General features: G+C 42.9%; 1 protein-coding gene across 4 annotated transcripts; it reads right to left on the minus strand.

Annotated features, from left to right (window-relative positions):
- Positions 1 to 13,656: 13,656 nt before the first annotated feature.
- ZNF436 (zinc finger protein 436) lies at positions 13,657 to 21,449 on the minus strand. 4 transcript variants are annotated; one of them, XM_090268771.1, is made up of 4 exons: positions 21,010 to 21,449; positions 19,637 to 19,729; positions 18,561 to 18,687; positions 13,657 to 16,281 (listed from the first exon to the last, which is right to left on the minus strand). In XM_090268771.1, the coding sequence occupies exons 2-4, from the start codon at positions 19,667 to 19,669 to the stop codon at positions 15,029 to 15,031; spliced, it is 1,413 nt and encodes a 470-aa protein (XP_090124897.1). In that variant the 5' UTR covers positions 19,670 to 19,729; positions 21,010 to 21,449; the 3' UTR covers positions 13,657 to 15,028. The 4 variants fall into 4 exon arrangements, with proteins under 4 accessions (XP_090124897.1, XP_090124898.1, XP_090124899.1 ...); XM_090268772.1 differs by lacking the exon at positions 21,010 to 21,449 and adding an exon at positions 19,923 to 20,042; XM_090268773.1 differs by lacking the exon at positions 19,637 to 19,729.

Below are 21,449 nucleotides of genomic sequence, written 5' to 3' on the forward strand. Positions count from 1 at the left end.
AACTGCTTCCAGGGACTTCGAGTGGCCAGGCAATCATCTCGCGCAATGGCCTGAGAGGCAGCTCGTGCGGCCAATGGGAGCAAGAAGAGCAGTACCACGCTGGACGACTGGGAGCCAATCGATAAAGCCCTCGGCTGAGCCAATGAGGGAACTCAGCGCCGCTGGCTGTGGTACCTCCGGGGCGGGGGCAGGAACACAAAGGGGTCTGTGGTGAAGCCAAGGGTAGAGGCGAGTCTGCGGGGCAGCATGCTCTGGGGGGCTGAGGCTCCTCCCTTCCTGTCTGTCACGACGCGAGGTCAAAAACCTAGGCCTCGTGCCGTTTGGCCATCTCCGGAACCCCGCCCCCGACGGTCCGCGCCGGCCCCGCTCCGCCGCGGCCCTCCCGCCCCTTTGCCGGTGCCGCAGCGTCTCGAATACCCTTTAGCTGTGTCGCCACCGCCGTCGCTCGCCCCAGGCACGCCCACCGCCACGCGATTGGGCCTCCCTCTCGGTCATCTTTTGGACTCCAGTTAGAACACGATTTTAGGATGATTTGGCTGGTCGTGTGGGTAATTTCGAGGAGAAAATCGCCCCTTGGAACAGGGAACACTGCCCCTCTGTCTTACTGGCTCGCTTCCACACATCGTTGGGAGCAGCTCAGAATGTGAGAGCAATCACTGAAATGGGCACACACACGAGCAATGTTACACACAAATGATGGAGCAGGGACTAGTTCCCACGGGATGTGGAGCCAATTCGTTTTTATAAAGTAGATGGAGCAGATAATATGCATCGATGAAGCCTTTTCCGTGCTGGGAAAGGACTTATTCCCCAAGGAGATTAATTTCCCGTTATCTCTAAACCTGTTTCTCACCTTCTGCGCCTACTAGTTTTGTTCCCGGTCCTCGCCTTAGTCCAAACCTGTTTCGTCCCACAGTCCTCCGGTCTCACTTAGGTAGAGCCCGTCCTTCCCTTCCAACCCCAAACTCCAACGCCCCACCTCCAAAGTCCCTCTCCGCACCACCACCCCCGCGCCGCCGCCCCCTTTAGGACGCGGAGAAGGTCAAGCAGCGGTCTGCAGCATTTCTGGGCACACTCCGGTAACATTTAAGTTCTCGGACCCTACCAACCAAGAATTTATTAGCCCAGTACCGAGCTAAATGTCTCGGTGGATTCAAGTTTTGCATTATGTGGTGTGAAACACACAAATGCTGGGGTCTTTAAGAAAAAATAATATAAAAGGATGAATACAAATTTAAGAACAGCGTCTAAGGAGGGGCGTGGTAAAAGGGAGAGACCTTGAAGCTTAAAATTTATAGCCTCTAGCTCAAGCATTCTTAACTTATTTTGTGCCATTTGACCAAGTCTAGTAAAAGCTATGGATCTCGTCTAGATTTTAAAATAAAATATATAGCCCTGGCGGGATTGCTGAATTGGTTGGAGGATTCTCCCATACACCAAAAAAGGTTGTGGTTCACTCCTGATCAGGGGTCATACCTGGCTTGTGGGTTCAGGCAACCATCTGTGTTTCTCTCTCACATCCATGTCTGTTTGTCTTTCTGTCTCTCCCTCCCCCATAACGCTCTCTCTAAAAATCAATGAATGTGTCCTCGGGTGAGAACTAAAAAATAATAATAGCCATGGCTGGTACGGCTTGGTTGGTTGTAGCTCCTTCCGTGCTTGGAAAGGTCGCAGTTCTATTCCCGTTACAGCGCATAGCTAGGTTGCAGGTTGGTTTCCTGATAGGTGCATGTACGGAGGTGACCAGTGAATGTTTCTCTCACAGCTGTGTTTTTCTGCCTCCCTCTCTCTCTCTCTCTCTCTCTCTCCCTTCCTTCCTTTCTCTCTAAAATCTCTAAATGTATCTTTGGGCAATGATTGTAAAAAAATAATAATAAATAAATAATAAATTAAAAATATAAAAATATAGCATTACAGGAGACTTTATATCGAAATACAATTAGAAAATATATTTTCAAAAAAATTTGTGATATAGTATTCTGTTTTTCTTTATTGACACACACAATGTCAAGATCTATTTAGTAGGTCAAATAACTACTAAAATTTTAAAGAAACTAGAAGATAGTTCAAGAAATCCATAATTAAAATGTGATATGAAAATGCCTGGGATTTCTATTGACAGTGAAAGATACTGCTTATTCTACTGTGGTTTGTTGCCTACATTCACAATGAGAAAATGCTGAATTTCAGTTGAACATCAGGGAAAATAAAAATGTTATTTTTTCCATCCCAGTTGGAAGACTGTTGAATTCCATTCAGAGACTCTTTTGAGGACACTGACCACAAGCATAAGAACCCCTTGGATTGAGTACTGTAATTAAAGAGATTCTATCACCCAATATTTTCTGGGATAATATTTTGAGTATTTGGCCATATAGTCTTCATAAGCATACTCTACCATTTCAGACCGTATATCTTGATTTATTTGTTGGAAAAGTATAATCATCTGAGCTTTGCATTTCAAAAAAAATGTGTGTGTGTATTTATGGATTCAATATTTCACAAATATTTATTGCATGCCCTCTACATACAAATTACCGTGTTAAAGGTAGGGAATATGAAGTGAAAAAACACAACCTCAGTCCTCAAAGAGCTTATGTTTGAGCAGACAAGGCAGGCCAAGGATACGAATACATACAATAAAAACAGGTCTTTAAGAAGAGCTCCAGCCCTCACTGGTGTGACTCAGTGGGTTGGGCACTGTGCCGCAGATGGAAAGGTGGCCTGTTGATTCCCGGTCAGGGCACAGGCCTGGGTTGTGGGCCAGGTCCCTGGTTGGGGGCCTGCCAGAAGCAACTGATCAATGTTTCTCTCACACATTGATGTTTCTCTTCCCTTCTTTCTCCTTCCCTTCTCCTCTCTTTAAAAATAAACAAATAAAATCTTGTACAAAGGTTATAAGAAAAGCTCCAGCTACATCCCTAATCTTTTGAAATTGGATAATACAGTGCAGCCAGGCCATTTCACAACGCTTCCGTCACACACCAAATTTGTGGTCTGAGTTGGTATGTCAATAAGCATGCTTTTGCTTCTTAAAACAACTACAGGGCACGAGAATATTCAAATTGAAGCTTTGACTTTTACTACTTATAACCTGAAGTTAACAGAGGATGTTTTAAATTATCGAACTTCCTTAATGGGTCCTTAGATTAATCTTCATCATGCTTGTCCCTTTTATAACATTAAGTCTATTCCTCAGGCTCCAAATATGATTATATCTCTTCAGCCTCTCCAAAATTTCTTCACTTGCCACTAATGAGAATAAACCACTCAGACACAGTTCAAAGGCACAAACAGGAAAAAAAGAAAACAATGTAAAAGGAAGAAAGAGGGGAGAGAAACAGAAAATGGAAAAATACCACGTGTAGAATTTTAGCAGAAAGGGCATCAAAAACCTACCACTGCTGACGTGTAGGTGCCAAGAGTCCTCTGCTTTGCTTTACTTGAAAACTTCAGCTCTATCTTGAATTGTTCCATTGTTAAATAGAACTATTTACTTTCTTCATCAAAGTTTAATCGTCGGCATCGTCGTCGGCAGCCGTCCGTCTCGAGAGACGATGGCGTAGCTTCTTGAGAGTTTAATAATTTTTATTATTTAAGGCATTTTACAAAATGGTGGCACTCCAGTTGAGGTTGACCAGAACTGAAAGCCATCTTTCATTTTTAAGAAAAGTGCCATATAGCTGTCTTAGAATAGCTTGTAGCCAACTTACCTTAAGACCTTATTGGCCCTGCCTGCCTGGCTCAGTTGGTTGGAGCCATACAATCTTCATAAGCATACTCTACCATTTCAGACCATATATCTTGATTTCTTTATTTGGAAAGTATGGTCATCTGAGCTTTGCAACTCCTGCAGACCAAAAGGTCACTGGTTCGATTCCTGGTCAGGGCACGTACCCATATTTTGGGTTTGATCCCCAGTCAGGGTGTGTGTGACAAGGTAACCAATGTTTCTCCCTCATGTTGATACTTCTGTCTCTCTCTCTCTCTAAAAGCAATGAAAAATGTCCTCAGCTGAGGGAAAAAAAAAAAAATATGACCTTGCTTTATTGTAATTTTTATAGCACTTTTTTTTCTTTTGAAGATTATCCTTGGGCTAGCTTGTTGAATTCCCTTTTAATTCTCAAATTCATCAAAGCTGCTTTTTTTAAAATCCTCACCTGAGGATGAAAGAGAGAGAGAGAGAAACACCAATGTAAGAGAGAAACATCAACTGATTGCCTCTCATACATGCTTCAACTGGGGAATCAAACCTGCAACCTAGCTATGTGCCCTGCCAGACCAGAATAGAACCTCAACTTTTCAGTGAACTGGATGATGCTCCAACCAACTGAGCCACCGGGCCAGAGCATCAAAGCTGCCTTAATGGGAAGAAAGTGTATTTGCATCTTAATGGCACAACATTTTAAACAATAATCACTACCATTTAAAAATAATAATTTACTTATTTGTATGTTTGTTTATTTATTTTTTAGAGAGAGGGGAAAGGAGAGAGAGAGAGAGAAACATCACTGTGTGGTTGCCTCTCACTTGTGCCCCCAACTGGGGACCTGACTTGCAACCTAGTCATGTGCCCTGACTGGGAATCGAACCAGCGACACTTGGCTCACAGGCCGACACAATAATCACTACCATTTATTGAGCTCCTACTGTGTGTCAATTGTATTACATATACTATTGCTGATCCTTACATAAACCTTAAAGATTAGTAATATTACCCCACTTTATTGAGGAAACAAGGCTCAGAAAGGTTAAAACATTTGCTCAAAGCCACATAGCTGAACTAAGATTCAAATTCGGGTCTGTGTGACTCCAAAGCTACCTCACCAAGCTATTTTTCAGTTTAAAGTCTCAGCATTGGCAGGTTATTCACTTGTAAAGGTACATATTTTTACTAGTCAGAAGATCATCATAGTCAACTTGATGATTAAGGGTCCAAAGCAAACTAATATAAGATAATGAGAACATTTCCTTATGTGTTTTGCAAATTGGTTTCTCAATGAAACTTGAACTTGTTCTGAGAAATGACAGTATCTAAGAACAAAATTATGGCCTCTCAGCATTAGGGAGCAACAGTCCTTTAGGTAGATTTATTAGAAAAGAAAATGGCTCATAAAGATTTACCTATATGAACTTCAAAATACTATTGGGTTGGCCAAAAAGTCCATTTAGTTATTTTACAAAAAATGAAAGATACATTTTGCCCTGGCTTGAGTGCTGGCCTGCGAACCAGAAGGTAACCAGTTCAACTCCTGGTCAGGGCATATGCCTGAGCTGTGGGCCAGGTACCCAGTGGGGGCATGCAAGGGGCAGCCGATTGATGTATCTCTTGCACATCAATGTTTCTCTGCCTTTCTTTCTCCCTCCCTTCCCCTCTCTCTAAACAATAAATTAAATCTTTTTTTTTAAAGACACAGTTTTTAATTTTCACCAATAATTTCATTGATTGGATATTTTGAGTCTATTGGTTATCTCCCACCATTGGTTTCTAGTGGTAGAGGCCAGGGGTGCTGCTAAACATCTTCCAATGCATAAGACAGCCCCACAGCAAAGAATTATTTGGCCAAAATGTCAATAGTACAAGAAACTTCCCAAACCACTTTTGACATGTTCAGCACCTTCTCCATACACTGCACAAATTTGTTTGTGTGTGTGTGTGTGTTTCAGTTGTGTTTTACCTTCCTTGAAATAATAACGCCTAACATGCCAAAAATTTGTGGATCTTCTTCCATCTTCAATATTAAAATACCCGCACAAAAATTCAACAAATTGATAAGTTTTCTTAAATGCATGCTATGCCCTGGCTGGTGTGGCTCAGTGGATTGAGTGCCGACCTGCAAATGAAATGTCACTGGTTTGATTCCCAGTTAGCGCACATGCCTGGGTTGTGGGCCAGGACCCCAGTTGGGGGAGTGTGAGAGGCAACCAATCAATGTATCTCTCGCACATTGCTGTTTCCCTCCCTCTCTCTCTCTCTTCCCCACTCTCTAAAAATAAATAAATAAAATCTTTTTAAAAATAAATAAGTAAATGAATGCAAGCTGATATGACAGCTGTCACAATACAAACTAACAAGATTGTTTCGAATGACGTTAAAAACAACTAAGCTCTAGTAGAGCCACCATACAGTAAAAACCAAATGAACTTTTTGGCCAACCCAATACTTAACAGTTGTTAAAAACTTACCATGTTATCTTATTTAATGCTCACAACATATGAGGCAAAGTACCAAAAGGTATCACTTCCCTTTTGCAAATGAAGAAACTAAGCCCCAAGTCAGAGCTGAGAGTCAAGCTCTGGTATAATTTTAAATTCCAATCTCTTTATCTTTAGGCTGCACAGTCAGAAGAGATGAGGCAAAACCAATAATGTTAAACATTCCTCTTTTAAGCCTTCATACTTCCAAACCTGATATTGGTAGTCTCTTTCGAAATTCTTTTTGTCTTTAATTTTTTTTCATGAGTTCTCTGTTCTCCTTGGGTTCTGTTAAGGGAATGTGGGAAAATTAAAAATCAAAGATAGCAAAGTGAGCTCTCCTTTTCCAACTTTCCATTCCCCCAATTAAACTCAAGAAAGCAAGAATCAACTTTCAAGTCCAATTAGGGTTGTTAAATTCAACGTAAGAACGATGAACACTTGGTCCAGTGGAAGAATTTAACACAACATTCCTTCCTTGGCAACAGAGGGATTCCCTAGTCATTCACCAATAGGACTCGGTGACTCTACCCACTGACACTGAACTCCACCGCCATTTAAAGAGATGGGCACGGGCAGTAGCAGCTACTGCTGCCTAAATTCCAGAAATCAAGTTCTAGGAGACTACTGAGCATAACATCTGCTCCACTGAGTTATAATTATTTTAAGGCTTGCCTCTAGGCAGACAGAAGAGCTATATGCTGCAAATCATTTATGGAAGTGTTACTGTAAACTTTTAACCAAAATCCAGTAGGATTCTGAGGTAAGTATTATTAGCCACATTCAAATATACAAGTTAAATATACTGTTATACAAATAAAATTCAACAGGGATTGAGTGTCCTGTTCCCTCAGTAATAATTTATGTTTTGTTTTTAAAATGAAATAAAACAGCCCTGACCATTGTGTCTCAACTGGTTGGGTGTCATTCTGCAAAGCGAAAGGCCATGGGTTTGATTCCTGGTCAGGGCCCATGCCTGGGTTGCAGGTTTGATCTCCAGACAGGGTGTGGACGAGAGGCAACCAATTGATGTTTCTCTTTCACATTGATGTTTCTCTCCCTCTTTCTCCTTCCCTTCTCCTCTCTCCAAAAATAAATTAAAAAATTTTTAAATGCAATAAACCAGTAAGAATCTATTATAAATAGATTACGTGTATATAACCAAATTCTCATTACCCTTAAGTTAAAATATGCCATTACCAGGTAGGGGAAGTGCTCTCTAATTAATAACAATAATATAATACCATATACTTACATAGTTTTTTTCATTTATAAAGAGTTCAAATACACCATCTCACTGGACATCTTTGCTACATTTGGACATCTTGAAATGTGCCACATCCTTGACCCTGTGACTCTCTCCTCTCTTAATTCTCCCCTGGATTCTGTAGTAATTCTTTCTAGGTCCTCTGATCTTCCCATTGTTATCTATTGGCATTCCCAGGATTCCACCCTTGACATTGTTCTCACGCTCTATCAGGGGCACCTAATCACCTGCATTGTTTTCACTACCATCATCTTCAGCTATTTCCTTTTCTTTATCTGCAGGCCCACTTTTGGTGCTGAGCTCTGGACTCGTATTTCCAATTACCTGCTGGTATATGAATATGTGTTCAGATGTAGTGGGTTCTTCAGACTCAACAAGTGTCTAAAGATGGTTTTTATCTCCCACCATTTGCCCCCTTCCTCAGTGAGCACCTCCCACACCAACCGATGGATGCCCCTCCAGTATGCCAACCACTGCCTCGGCTCTCTTACATTTGCTCTTCAGTAAATTAAGTACTGAGAACACTGTCCCCCAGATATCCTGATGACTTTCAGACCTCTGCTCTCAGGTCGCCTCTTTAGAGAGGCTTTTCTTGACCACTCTAAAATAGCAGCCTCCTTCCCTTCCCTTCCCTTATTCTATTTTTCTTGTACATGCTACTACCTGACATACTATGTCTTTGTTTATTGTCCATCTCCCCCACCAGAATATTAGTTCAACAAGGATAGAGCCTGGGTCTCATTCAGCTTTAGACTTACAATGAGCACATTTACATTCGCTCAACAAATTTTGTTACATGATTGAATTAGCTCGTAATCTTTATGCCCATCCCAGACTCCTCCTTCTTCAGAGTTCTGGTTCCATTCATAGCATACTCATACTTGTCCATCCGATAAATCACACACCTCAGAAATCTGCATTTCATAGGCTCTGACTGCTTATCCTAAACCACTCATGGAAATGTTTGATAGTTATACCTGGAACCAGGACTGGAGCAGGAGTACAAATGAGGCTTGCCTCCTCCTTTTCCTATTCTGGCTCTGTCCCATTGCAGAGGGCACTTATGTCCACATGTGGCTACTCAACCAGTAAAACCAAGCTCTGTCCATCCTCCCGAACCTAAGGTGTAGGGCTATGCACAGACAGCTTGGTTTACCCTCAAGGGAACAAACCTGGGAAAGAAGCTTGTCTGTGGGATGTATAAGCAAAGAACTCCAAGCTCTGGACACTTGGGGTTTGTGACCTAGAAGGGGAGGAGGTGGTGTGAGCTCTGACTGGATGGATACATCCCCTTGACCCCATGGGGAAAAGTGAAACTGGAGGAGGGCCAGATGGGAGGCCTCTAAAGAGCAGGGCTCCGGGAGGACTCGTTACGCCTGTCTATTGACAATACTACCAGGACTAAAACCCAAACTCCAAAAATGTGGATGTAACTAAACAAGCATGAAGTCCAGAAAGCATGCTTCTTCCCTGCCTTGCTGAAAAACCAAAGATTTATGACTCAAGAGCTATCAGTGTAGAGATTTAGAAAAGGAAATCTTGGGTAAAACTCCTATCAGAAAACTGGACTTAATCAAAATTTAAAAATAGGGTTCTATGAAAAGACAAGCCCTGCCTGGTGTGGTTCAGTGGGTTGAGCATCGTTCCACAAACTGAAGGGTTGCCAGTTTGATTCCCGGCCTGGAGATGTGCCTGGGTTATGGGCCAGGTCCCCAGTTGGGGGCGTGAGAGGGGCAACTAGTCAATGTTTCTCTTCCTCTCTTTGTCTCTCCCTTCCCCTCTCTCTAAAAATAAACAAATAAAATCTTTTTAATAAACAAGAGAATGAAAAGACAAGCCAAAGACTGCAGGAAATATTTGTAAATCATGTATCTAATAAAGGATTATGTCCAAAATATAAAAAGGACTCTCAAAACTCAATAAAGCCCTGGTTGGTATGGCTCAGTGGATTGAATGCCAGCTTGCAAACCAAAAGGTCACCAGTTCAATTCCTGGTCAGGGCACATGCCTGGGTTGTGGGCCAGGTCCCCAGCTGGGGCATGCGAGAGACAACCGGTTGATGTATCTCACACATTGATGTTTCTTTCCCTCTTTTTCTCCCTCCCATAACCACCTCTCTAAAAATAAAATATTTTTTTAAAACAAAGGATCCAAAACTTTCGTTAGTCTCAAAGGAATCTGATCCTCTCCAAAATATTAACCATTTATTTATGTTCTTGGCTTGGAGAATTCAGAGGTTAACCAGATGCCATTCCTACAGCAGAGCACCTAGATCCTGCCTGAACTCCCTGTATTGAGAGCCTGCCTTGCAACAAATCTCCAAAGTTGTAAAGGAAGATCTATTCCTAGAGAGCCCTCCAAAGATGACAATGAGCCCTCAGGAGCGAGTGTTTTTATCCCAGCTTTACCTTGGGGGGTGGGGTGGGAGATGGGTCTTAGATGGGTCACACTGCCTCCAAGAGCCTTCTTCCTTTTGCACAAGACCCCACTAGACAGAATTTCTCCAGTTTTTTTCTGAGTAGCATGTGTCATAACAAATTAGAAATGAAGTCACCAGCTCTGCTGAAGGGAATTTAAACATATTCTCCTCTCATTTTCCCAAGAAATACTTGTCTGCCTACTGCAAGTAAAACATTTGTTAGGCATTGAAGATACAATGGTGAATAAGATGCAGTGTCTTCCAGGATGGAAAAGTTTAAGGAGGAGCTGAAAAAGTAAACAAGCGCCCTGGCTGGTGTGGCTCAGTGGACTGAGTGCCGGCATGTAAACCAAAGGGTCGCTGGTTAGATATCCAGTCAGGGCACGTGCCTGGGTTGTGGGTCAGGTCCCCAGTTGGGAGCATGCAAGAGACATCACACATTGGTGTTTCTCTCCCACTCTTTCTCCCTCCCTTCCCCTCTCTCTAAAAATAAAATCTTTAAAAAAAAGAAAAAGTAAACAAGCAACAAAGCAGGAATAAAGTGCGTTGGTTGGGATTAACCCAGGAAACACTGAAAGGAACACCTGTTGGACCCAGGTTGGTGGGATCTGGAAAGGTTTCCTAAAACAAGCTTGGTATGAGAGCTGAAGGATGAGGTGGAACTGGCAGGAAGAGTAGAGGAGAAGAGATGCAGCTTGGAGTGTGTTGCCAAGTGCAGCGCCAAGTGCAGAGAATGAAAGCTGAAGAGAGCAGCAGAGGCCAGATGATGGCTGACCTCCTCATAAACCACACTGAAGGAGGGTCACTGTCTGCTGCTGGTGATGAGAAGCATGAGAAGGTTTCACACAGAACAGTGGCAAGAAGGAATGTGCCCTTCAGGAAGCTCATTCTAGCTGCAGCAAGGGAGAATAGACTGAAGGCGGTTGAAAAATAGAAAAGGAGTCTCATTAGATGTTTGTTTCCATTAGGAAGATGTGACCTGTTGTTAGTGGTCTGAATAATTGCAGCTAATATCTTGAACCTTCTTATCTCATTTAATCTTTGCAACTCTATGAGGTGGATATAATTACTCCCATTTAACAGATGGGAAAACCAAGGAACAGAAAAGCTAAGTAATTTGTCCAAGGTCACATGGTAAGTGGTGGCAGTAGAGCAAGGTAGGCACATCGGAGAAATATTTAAGAGGGAGTATGGTCAAGTCTGGATAACTGATTTATTCAACTAATATTGATTTTGGGAGGGTGGCTAAAGGAATAGGAATTGTCAAGTATGATATGCAAGTTTCTAGCTTGGATAACTAGGCAATGAGTGAGTTAGGAAATACAGAAGCATGTTGGGGGAGGTTGAAGAAAGTGATAAGTTCACTTTGAGGTTTGATTTTAAGGTGCCTGCATCATTTCCAAGTGGAGATGTCCACAAGGCAGCCATGGACGGGGGCCGGTGAGAAACTCAAAGTGAGAATTTGATGTCATCAGCCTCAATCTCTCCCAGAAGTATTAATAAAAACAAAGCCACCTTTGGAGGATCTGAAACGATACAAACTTTGAACATGAAGCATTTAGGAACACATACTTACAATAGCTTTAACCACAAAACAATTTTCGGTCATTACAGGGTAGTTTTTCAATTAATTTTACTCCTTGGTTGTTGTTTTTACTAATGGCCCTTTATCCTCGTTTCCTATAAAGAAGCAGGGCCCAAATCGGCTACTCCACCACAGAGATGGGTATCTAACCAATGCTTCAGAGTCCTTTTCTCCCAGGACATAGGAATTCCTTTTGAACACTAACTTTTGTAACACTAGGGAACCATTTAACAAATGATCATTTCAGGGCACTCAGTGGGGTACTAATGTCCTGGAAGCAAAGCCCTAACCAACTCCTAGCCTCCTAGAGAACAGAGAGGAAATCTTTGTTATAATAATGGCGAAACATTAACACATCAAATCACCTTACAGGGAAGACTCCAGGTGAATTTCTCCAGGTGAATTGGCATTCTCCTTTAATTTCCTTCCCCGAAATAAAAATGCTGAACATGTACATGGAGAAATAGTTTTTAAAAAATGTTTTGATGAAATTTCTTTTCCAAGTCTTGGCTATAAAATTAATTCAAGTTTTTCTTCCATGTTTGTATTTTTGCCCAATTTAAAGCACTTCTGTTCCTTACCTCTACCTAGACTGGCCCTTCATTTTTTAAAAAAAGTTTCATTAGAGAAAATTATGTGTAAGTAATTTGAAAATTGTGACCACACCCTGGTAACACATAATCACTATCTTAGGCAGACAGTGTAATTATGTCATAAATAGAGAGCCTTTGAGAGTTTCTAAGAGGTATCTGTTCTGGAATCCCAAGACTGGTTCAGTAGAAGTTGTTTTAGTATTCTTAATACTAACTATCTCTTTAAAGCAACAAGGCTTCCTTTCATTTTTTCCTTTTGGATGTTTTCCTCCCCTTCTCAAAAGCTAATGAGTCACTCATACCAAATATGTCCATGTTGCCTTGCCACCAGCCTGATCTTCATAGGAAATTGTTCAGGTTTTTGCATTTGCTCAAAATATGGCAACATCCAAAGGGCTCACCAATGGCAATATCCCAAATTTCCACAAGAACATCAGTACAAATGCATGAATGTAAAGATAACTGCACTCAAATTCAATAAATCTGATGAAAACCCATTTTATGAATTGGTGCTGGATTACTAAAATAATTCTCAGCTTTTTGATTTTAAAAAGTATACTTTTAATTATATAATATTGTTAGAATAATACAGATATAGACACTAGGGTAACTGTGACCAATACCACAAGGAAAACTGCTCTACATACTTATTCATTCACTCTCCACAACCATAGAAAACAGGCACAAAGTGTTCTGGGTATGTGCAGAAGCAGTCCATCTTGGGAGCAGAAGGCATGCAAAAAGCATTAGCAAAGAGAGTCCGATGCATAACTTCCACACGAAGTTCAACAAATGGGCAGCAATTGGCAGAAAGAGAGGAGACAGAGCTGATCTGGCCCTTGCCTTTCAACTTCCCAGCTGGAGCGTACATGTAGGGAGAAATGGCTGGGATACTTAGATGCCAAAAGCAGCAGCAGGCACAGGTTGGGGGGTGGGACAGGACAGTAGGGAAGCAAGGGAAGAAAAGGGGAGTGAAATACAGTTAGGTCATGAAGATGCTGTCTTCTATGGCCACTCCAAAGCTGATGCCCTAGTAGCTCACAAAAACAGAATCTTGATATTCATTAAAACCATCAGCAACACTGATATGGTAAAAGACATATTTGAGTTTAGTCATCAAGAACATGTAAGGTCATTCAACAATTAAAATATGAATATCCACAACTGGCAAGATTTTGTACTGAACAAAAAACATGCTCCCTGCCCGAGTTTGTATTTAAATAGGAGTGACAACAGAAAAAAAGCTCCTTGGTGGAGTGGTTTTTTTGTTATGTTGGAGGGCATGTTAGCCCCACAGAGCTGTGGGTCATAACTCACTACAGTATGCTGCTTTAGAGAAACCACTGGTTCTTTTAACACCAAGTCCCAAAGAGCTGTGGAAAAAGTAGTTTTCAAATGTTAAAACTCTCACAATAAAGCACAACAGAAAAAACTTGAGGCACGCTCAAAAAAGAAATTCCTTACTTGAGTCCCATCTCCTGGGCTCAATTCCCTTCCACTCACACTCCCAAATACTTGTATAAGCACCAACATTTGGGATATTTCTTAATTCTTAGTTGGGCTGAGATAAGAGAACAGACACTTACTGGGCTTACATTAACTCTTTCTTACTTATATGTAGGCTGAGAGGATGAAAATACATTCCTATAGGTTTATTAATTCCTTGTGACTAGCCCAAAGAGAAGATATTCAGTCTGAGAAGAGGGCAATCAACATGTTTGTCCAGTCGTTATATTCCGCAATGGACTGATACTATGAACAAGTGCTTAGTTCTGTACAAAGACAGAACTTATAAGAGTGCACACTAGAGCATGTTTAAATTTTTTCTTCATAAAGAGTAATAAAAAGGACATTCCTCACATTAGAGTATGTCTGTAGTTCTGTCACACAATCAACATCACCCAGTAACATGCTAATTCTGTGTGAATTCAGTTTCTGCTACTGGAAAAGCCACAGAAATACACATTTTACTGTACATACACATGCCCTTATGCAAGCTAAGAGAAACACTGGGATGTGGCCCTTATCAAATCCTAGAGTTAGCAGTATAGGAAGAATTGGTCTTAAAGGGTAGAAGGGAAAGAACACAGAAATGACCTGTGTTCCTTGGGAAGGGACTCTGTGCTTCCTTGAAGTTGTCAATTCCACTTGCTCCTTACACTCCACCATCACTTATAGTCCTGTCTTTCTTTGAAGATATTTTCCCTACAGGGATTGCCAAAGAAAATTAATAAATTCTGATTAATGGCAATAACAACAGTGGGCATCACGTGCTAAAATCACCACCATTAATGAATCCTTGGTCCCCAAACCTGTTTCATTTTTCCTTGCAATCTGTATCTTCAGGTAGCTTTCACAAAGATGCAAGCTTTAAAAAAGTTAATTAGAAACAATGAGAAGAAAAGTTATGATCATTGCCTTCACAGTGCAGAATCCAGCTCTCAGGAAGTCAGAAAGATACAAGTGCATGAGTAACTTAAGGAAAAAGCCCTTTGAAGGGGAAGATGTGTGTGCCCAACTACTATGGTAAGCGAATAAGTGTGGCAATTCAGGCGGTCTCTTGCCTTTTTCCAAAGCAGCTGTGCCCACCCTATTACAGTCCAACATTGCCCCTAGCACTGTTTTTTGAGACAGGGCTAGGAGAAAGAACTTTTAAAAATTTACTCTTTCCAGGCCTGAGCATTTATCAGCATTTATCCCCTGGACTTCAGCGTTCCAGTTACTTGTGGGACTGATTTCAATGAAGTACTTCATTAATACTGAGTGAATAAAAATCACTATTTTGAGGAGGGGATAACATTCCAAAGCCATGGGTCAGAATTTCAAATGGCTTGTTTTCACTGTTTAAAATTGTGGTCTACAACAAGGAAATTCAATATGGTATAAGCAGCCCAGTCTTGAGAGAGCTCTTTAATATCAAATAAAATTGTACCTTCAAATGAATCATTTCTCAGTCGTAATTATAGGACTTAGTCAGTGTGAACTCTCTTATGTTTAATAAGAGCTGAGCTCCGGCTGAAACTCTTCTCGCATTCAGTACATTCATAAGGCTTCTCTCCCGTATGAACTCTTTGATGTGTGATGAGGTTGGAGCTCTGGGTGAAACCTTTTCCACACTGCACACACTCGTAAGGCTTCTCTCCTGTGTGGGTTCTCTGGTGTTTAATTAGATCTGACCTTTCACCGAAGCTTCGCCAACACTCGTTGCACTCGTAGGGCTTCTCTCCGGTGTGAATTTTCTGGTGTGTGATGAGATGAGAGCTCCGGCTGAAGCTTTTCCCACAAGCGTTACACTCATATGGCTTTTCCCCGGTGTGCGTTCTCTGGTGCTGAACCAAGTGTGAGATGCGGCTGAAATTCTCCCCACATTCATTACAGTGGTACGGCTTTTCTCCCGTGTGGGCTCTGCGATGGCGCACGAGGTCGGAGTTCTGACTAAAATTCTTCCCACACTCATCACACTTGTAGGGCCTCTCCCCCGTGTGGACTCGATAGTGTTTGATGAGATCGGATCTCTCACTGAAGCCTCGTCCACATTCATTACACTCATAAGGCTTCTCGCCTGTGTGGGTCCTCTGGTGCTGAGCGAGGTGAGAGCTCCGGCTGAAGCTTTTCCCACACTCCTCACACTCATAGGGTTTCTCGCCACTGTGGGTCCTTTGGTGTTGGATTAGGTGAGAGAGCCGGCAGAAACTTTTCCCACACTCGTTACATTTGTGGGGCTTTTCTCCAGTGTGGATTGTCTGATGCTGAATGAGATGAGAGCTTCTTCCAAAACTTTTCCCACACTCGTTACAGTCATAGGGTCTCTCCCCAGTGTGCGTTCTTTGATGCTGAATAAGGTGTGAGCTCCGACTAAAGCCCTTTCCACATTCGTAACACTTATAAGGTCTGTCTCCAGTGTGGGTTTTCTGATGTCGATTAAGGTCTGAGATCTGACTAAAGGCCTTTCCACAATGAGAACATATATGATATCGGATACCTGTGTGAACTTCTTTGTGGACAAGCAGATCCGTGACTTGCTGGAGAGGATAGCTGACCCACTCTTCTGCTGTTAAATCTCCCCACTGTCTTTCTGATGTATCCCTGCTTTCAAAGGCCTCTTCACTTTCAGTGTTTTCTTCAGTATTCCCAACAGGTCTTTCAGATGCGGTCTCAAATTCTACATCTTCACTAATCTCTTGCTTTGGATTCACCTCATTCTCACTCCTGATCTCAAAATCTGTAATAGAGTAAAAAAAAATAATAATAGTACTGATAAACACACAAAAAGTTATCTACTGTGTGCCAGGCATTGTGCTCAGTCCTGCACGTGAATTACGTCAACTGCCCTGTCAGGAATTATGATGATTTCCACGTTATAAATGAGAAATCCAAGACTAAGAGAAGTGACATCCAAAAGGTCATACTCATAGATACAGAGAACAGACTAACAGCTGTCAGAGGGGAGGGAGGTTGGGAAGTTGGGTGGGAAAGGTGAAGGGATTAAGCAGTACAAATTGATAGTTGCAGAACAGCCACAGAGAGGCAGCCTGCAGCATAGAGAATACAGTCAATAATGTCAAGATAACTGAGTACTGGGCCAGGTGGGTGCTTGGGGCAGTGGGGGCACCATTATGCAGACTGCATGGTTTTCTGGCCACTTTGCTGTACATCTGAATGGTACTGAATGTAAACTGTGGTTGAAAAAAAACACCACCACAAGCATCATATAGTAAGTAAATGATGGAGCCAGGATTCAAATTCAGGTCTGCCTGATAAAAGTTCATGCTCTGTATCAAGGTAGTTATGGTTCTTTATAAAAATTGTGTATACTCCTGATTTTTCAAAAGCAGAAAACCAGAAACAGTGAACATGAGACTCTAAATTAGAATCTTTAATAACCAAGAGCCTATTATATGTGTGAATGCATGTGCGTCTATGTGTTTGTTTTTAACTGATCAAACCTTCATCATTGCCATTATATAATATTTAGTAAAAACCTTCAAGGTTAGCATAGAGAAAAATAATTTTTTATCCATTTACATCAAGTCTTAACTGACCAAAAACATGACTGCCAAATGCTATTTTCCAGTGGTCTTTTAATGAAAATAGGGGTGGGAAGGTTGGAGAAGGCAAAAAAGGATGCCTAGCTTAAAACAATCTTGGCTTTGACTAAGTACAGCCTTCAAATGAAAATCAAAATATACAACCACTGTGTAAAAAAAACTTTCTACCAGACACTGCATTTTTCAGGTTGTGTTTCTTAGTACACTCTTCAGAAAGAGGTTACTAGGTATGCGCTGGGAGAAAACCGTTCATGGATAAATTAGTTTGATAAATAATGTGTGCAACATATTCTTAGAAATAAATTCACAATGTCCGATAACAGGTTAAAGGTTCTAAAGAGTCTTGACATAAATAAGCCCTGTAAACATTATTTAACCCACTCTCAAACTTACTTGGGCAAAGAACTTGCTGTTCTTTTTTTGTTTTGTTTTGTTTTTGGTGCTTCCATGCTTCCATCCTTAAGTGCTCCTTGGACTGAACCATAGACATGTAAATGTATATTTCTTTAAGACTTTCATTTCTTATTTTTGTTGGATTAAGTGGAATGTTTGGGTAACAGACTGCAATAGATCTGGATATATAACTTCATTTCTAGTTGCTTTTCTAAAGGAAGGATCCAAGAAACTTGGGACATCAGAGAGAGCCCAAGTTAAAAAGAAAACCCCTCATATTTGCCTTTTGTTCTGGAAACAGCTATAGGAATAAAGATTTCAAAGAAAAGATTAGTCCTTAATGAGTGGCAGATGACCCAGTGAAGCACACATGATTGCTAACTTCTGTTGAGACAAAGTGAGTTTAAAGGTTGTTGAGCTGTAGAATATACTGTTTGCTCTGGTTACACTCAGATCAAAAGATAGCTAAGAGAAAAGACAGGTTTGCTGATCATCAAAAAATTAGCTTCCCTTGCTAATATAATTTGTAATCTCATTTGGTTCAGGATTTCCCTGGAACAACATTTGACATACTCAAAATCTATGATCAACTCTGAAACATCTCTACACAAGCACCTGCTCTAGATAAAGGATGTAAGGCAAAGCTAGGACTCTGAAGCCAAAATAAACACAGAAAGGTGGCTTCTGCCCTCATATGAACCTGGGTCAGAACCCTCTCATCTTCTAGTAAAAGCACCATTTATGGGGGCATTTATATCCTGGCAAGCACCATATGTCAGACCTGTTTGGTCAGTGATCTGTATAAACAGGCTGGAAAATGGTCAATGACTCACGGCACAATAAATCTAAATGTTTCTAAAATGTGCAGAAACATTTTTTTTTTAAATAACATGACCCTAATGTTCCCACACTCAAAAGATTTGTCTGAGGACTCAACTCAAGCCAATATCCACTGAAGTGCTTTAAAAATCAAATAACTACGTTGTGTTGAAAGAGGTAAGCCATTTTTGACACAGTCTCAAAAACGTGGGGTGAAGAACAGAAGAGAATCCCTACTTACCTAATGAGACAACATTTCCATAATTCTCCTGCATAACATCCCTGTAAAGGTCCCTTTGTGTAGGGTCCAGAGGTCTCCATTCTTCCCGGGTGAGGTACATGGCCATATCTTCAAATGTCACTGGTGCCTGAAATCACACAATGCTCCTTATTATTTGGTATCTCGGAGGTTCGTACCAGTTTTTCTCCTTGAAATTACAGACATGGCTAGAACTGTTGAGGAGGAAAATGGTATTAAGTCTGCTTTGTTGAGTCCAAAGAAGAAATAAGCAAGCTAAAAAGATACAGTAAAGAAGAGAGCAATTGCAAGCTAATTGCTCTGGTGGAATGGCCAGGTAGCCCTGCCCCACACCAGAACCTAATCCTCCAGCTGTACATTGCTCAGAACACACCTAGCATCTACATTGCTCCATAACTTTACTCACAATATTCCTCCTTTCCTGGAATATCTTTCTCAAACTAGAGAATTCCTACTATCCTTTTTATTCCCAGATGAGGAAAATCTTTAATTGACAAATATTGAAGTGACAAAGGGTTTTAAGAAAAGAATGTACAAAGCGAAATAAATTATAAATGTAAGAGTTGGGCCCTCCTCCTCTGGAAATCCTGTTATTCTCTCATACCCTGTTCCAGTACCAACTATCCTTGAGTGCCGTCCTCCTCTCCCCTCATCCCTCTGCTCTGCTCTACTCCTCCTTTGGACCCTTCGGATAAAATTAATCACCTCCCACTCCTTCGTTCTCACACCACGGTACTTTGTTCCTACAGAAAATAGAGCTCTTATCACGTTGTATCATGGTTAACCGGATGCATCTGTCTCCCTACAAATCGTGAGCAAACGGGAAGGGTCCGTTTCATCCATCTTTTCTCTCCCCGGTATTTAAAAGCATACAGCAGGTGTTCAATAAATGCTTGTTTGTGGCTAAACAGGTCCGGTACTGGGTCCCTGGAGGCAGAATACCTAAACGAGCTAATTACTAATCCCTGGAAATTTCCCACAGGTATTTGCAGAGCAAAGAAATGCCGGGACCAGGTGGGTAAGCAGAGGCAGGGTCCGCGAAGCCACCCCCGGCTTACCTGCGACCCAGCCATGAGCAGGGTGGCTGCCATCTCGGGCTCAAGGATTCGCCTCCCAGGAGAGAGAGCAGGAAAAGCAGCTAGCAGACAGCACTAAAGGAGGCGAAAAGCAGGGCGTGAGGCACAGAAAACAGGCCCTGCCCACTCCCCAGGGCTGGAGTTTTGGCCGCCAGGCGGCTGGGGAGGGCCCTGGACCTAGGCAGGGTCACTCTCCTCCCTGACCCTAGAGCGTTACCCGCTCTCTGTGTCTCCGCCACCAAGGGGTGGAGGCAATGCCAGAATTTACTAGGACAGCTCCCTGGCTCAGCCCCTGCCGGGCCGGAGGTCAAGCCGCTGCCGTCTCAGGGAGGAGGCTCTCAGCCCAGCCCACAGAACGCCTCTGCTCTTCCATCTCGAGGCTGGGCCCTTTCCGGCAGCTACCTCAGCCAATCAGCGAGCGAAGCTCGAAAAATGCTCTTCCAATCAGAAGCCGAACACTAAGCCGGCCTCTTGTAGAATGGCCGGGTGCCTCTATTACGCCTGCGCTTGCTCCTATGGCCTGCCGGGAGTTTGAGTTCCATTCTGGCGTACAAAGGCCAGGCAGGGGCCAAAAGCCAAGGAGGGAAAAGAACAAAAGGGTGAAGAAAAAAGCGCGTTCCTCCTAGCCAGGGCAGAGTATCTTCCGCTTTCTTCTACTGAAGACAAAAGCCCGATTAAGGCAGGGAAGTTGCCCTGCTTCTCTTCACATCCCTAGAAGCTTGAGTATGACCTTAATTGCGACGTCGGGCCTAATTTAGGCGCTGGCCTGTGTTGGTTTTCACTGGGATTAGCTCTCATTTGACAGCCGGGATCCGAGAGGAAAGAGGCAGCCGCCCACTCCCCAGGGGAGACTCAGCAGCCAGAATAGAACTTTGAGCTCCGCCCACGCACTACATCTCCCAGCAGCGCCTGCGGCGTTCGCACGCTGCTACGCAGACTGCAACTCCCAAGAGGCCCCGCGCCACCGGAGGGCTAGCGAGTGCGGTCCGCGGCTAGGCCAGGGGGTATCCAAACTCCATCGCTGTTAACCCTATAGGGGAGTGTGACCCCGTTCTTCTAAAGAGGGCGACCCTTGGGGGGTGGACGGGGCTGAGTTGCGCCTAGCAGAGGGGAAGCCAAAACCCTCAGCGAGGGTGGGGGATAAGGCAGGTGAGGAGGAGCGAGCCAGGCAGATCCCAGACTGGGAAGGGCCGACCTTATTTATCATCCTGAGGGTTTGCTCAGAGTGTTCTTGGCGGCCTCCGGCACCGATGGGCCTCTGAAGGCTGAGCCGGGAGGATCCTCAGGATGTTAGCAGTCCCTGATCGGCTGAAGATAGGAAGCCGAAAACGCGAGCTGAGAACTAACAGACTTACCTCCTGGCCCGCAAAAGATCCACGAGATCGCCGGCTTCAAGATCCGAGAGGCCCCCCAACAGATTCCAAATCCGCAGGCAGAGTTCTTTGAGACTTCAGGAATTCGGGAAGATTCTAGAGAGCTCTAGGGGCAGATCCGGGATAGCTCAGACCCGCAGGTAGATCTCAAATCCGTAGACTTGCAGGCAAAGCCCAGAAACTAGGCGGATCCCAAAGACTCGGGCAGCTCAGAAACCACAGGCTCATAGGCAAGATCCCTCTGAGACCACAGTGGCTAGCCAAGAAACACCACCAGCAGCTAAGCTGCATTCAACTGGATTTCTTCCGAACGGAAGGACTTGCAGCCTTCCCTTTCCCCAGCCAGGATGAGAAAATTAGACAATGGAAGCCCAGCACTAGGAATAGCAGGCATTCTGCGTGGGGAAGAGCTCTGAGCTCGC

The sequence above is a fragment of the Furipterus horrens genome, unplaced genomic scaffold (genome assembly GCF_987537825.1).
Source record: "Furipterus horrens unplaced genomic scaffold, mFurHor1.1.pri manual_scaffold_3, whole genome shotgun sequence".
NCBI lineage: Eukaryota > Metazoa > Chordata > Mammalia > Chiroptera > Furipteridae > Furipterus > Furipterus horrens.

Bases quoted from the DNA above. Each gene is read 5' to 3' on its own strand.
- ZNF436 (XM_090268771.1), bottom strand. From the start codon at position 19,669: ATGGCAGCCACCCTGCTCATGGCTGGGTCGCAG. The intron at 18,688-19,636 runs GTAAGCCGGGGG...GTGTGATTTCAG, and splicing joins TGCTCATGGCTGGGTCGCAG to GCACCAGTGACATTTGAAGA. The intron at 16,282-18,560 runs GTAAGTAGGGAT...ACTCTATTACAG, and splicing joins TGGAAATGTTGTCTCATTAG to ATTTTGAGATCAGGAGTGAG.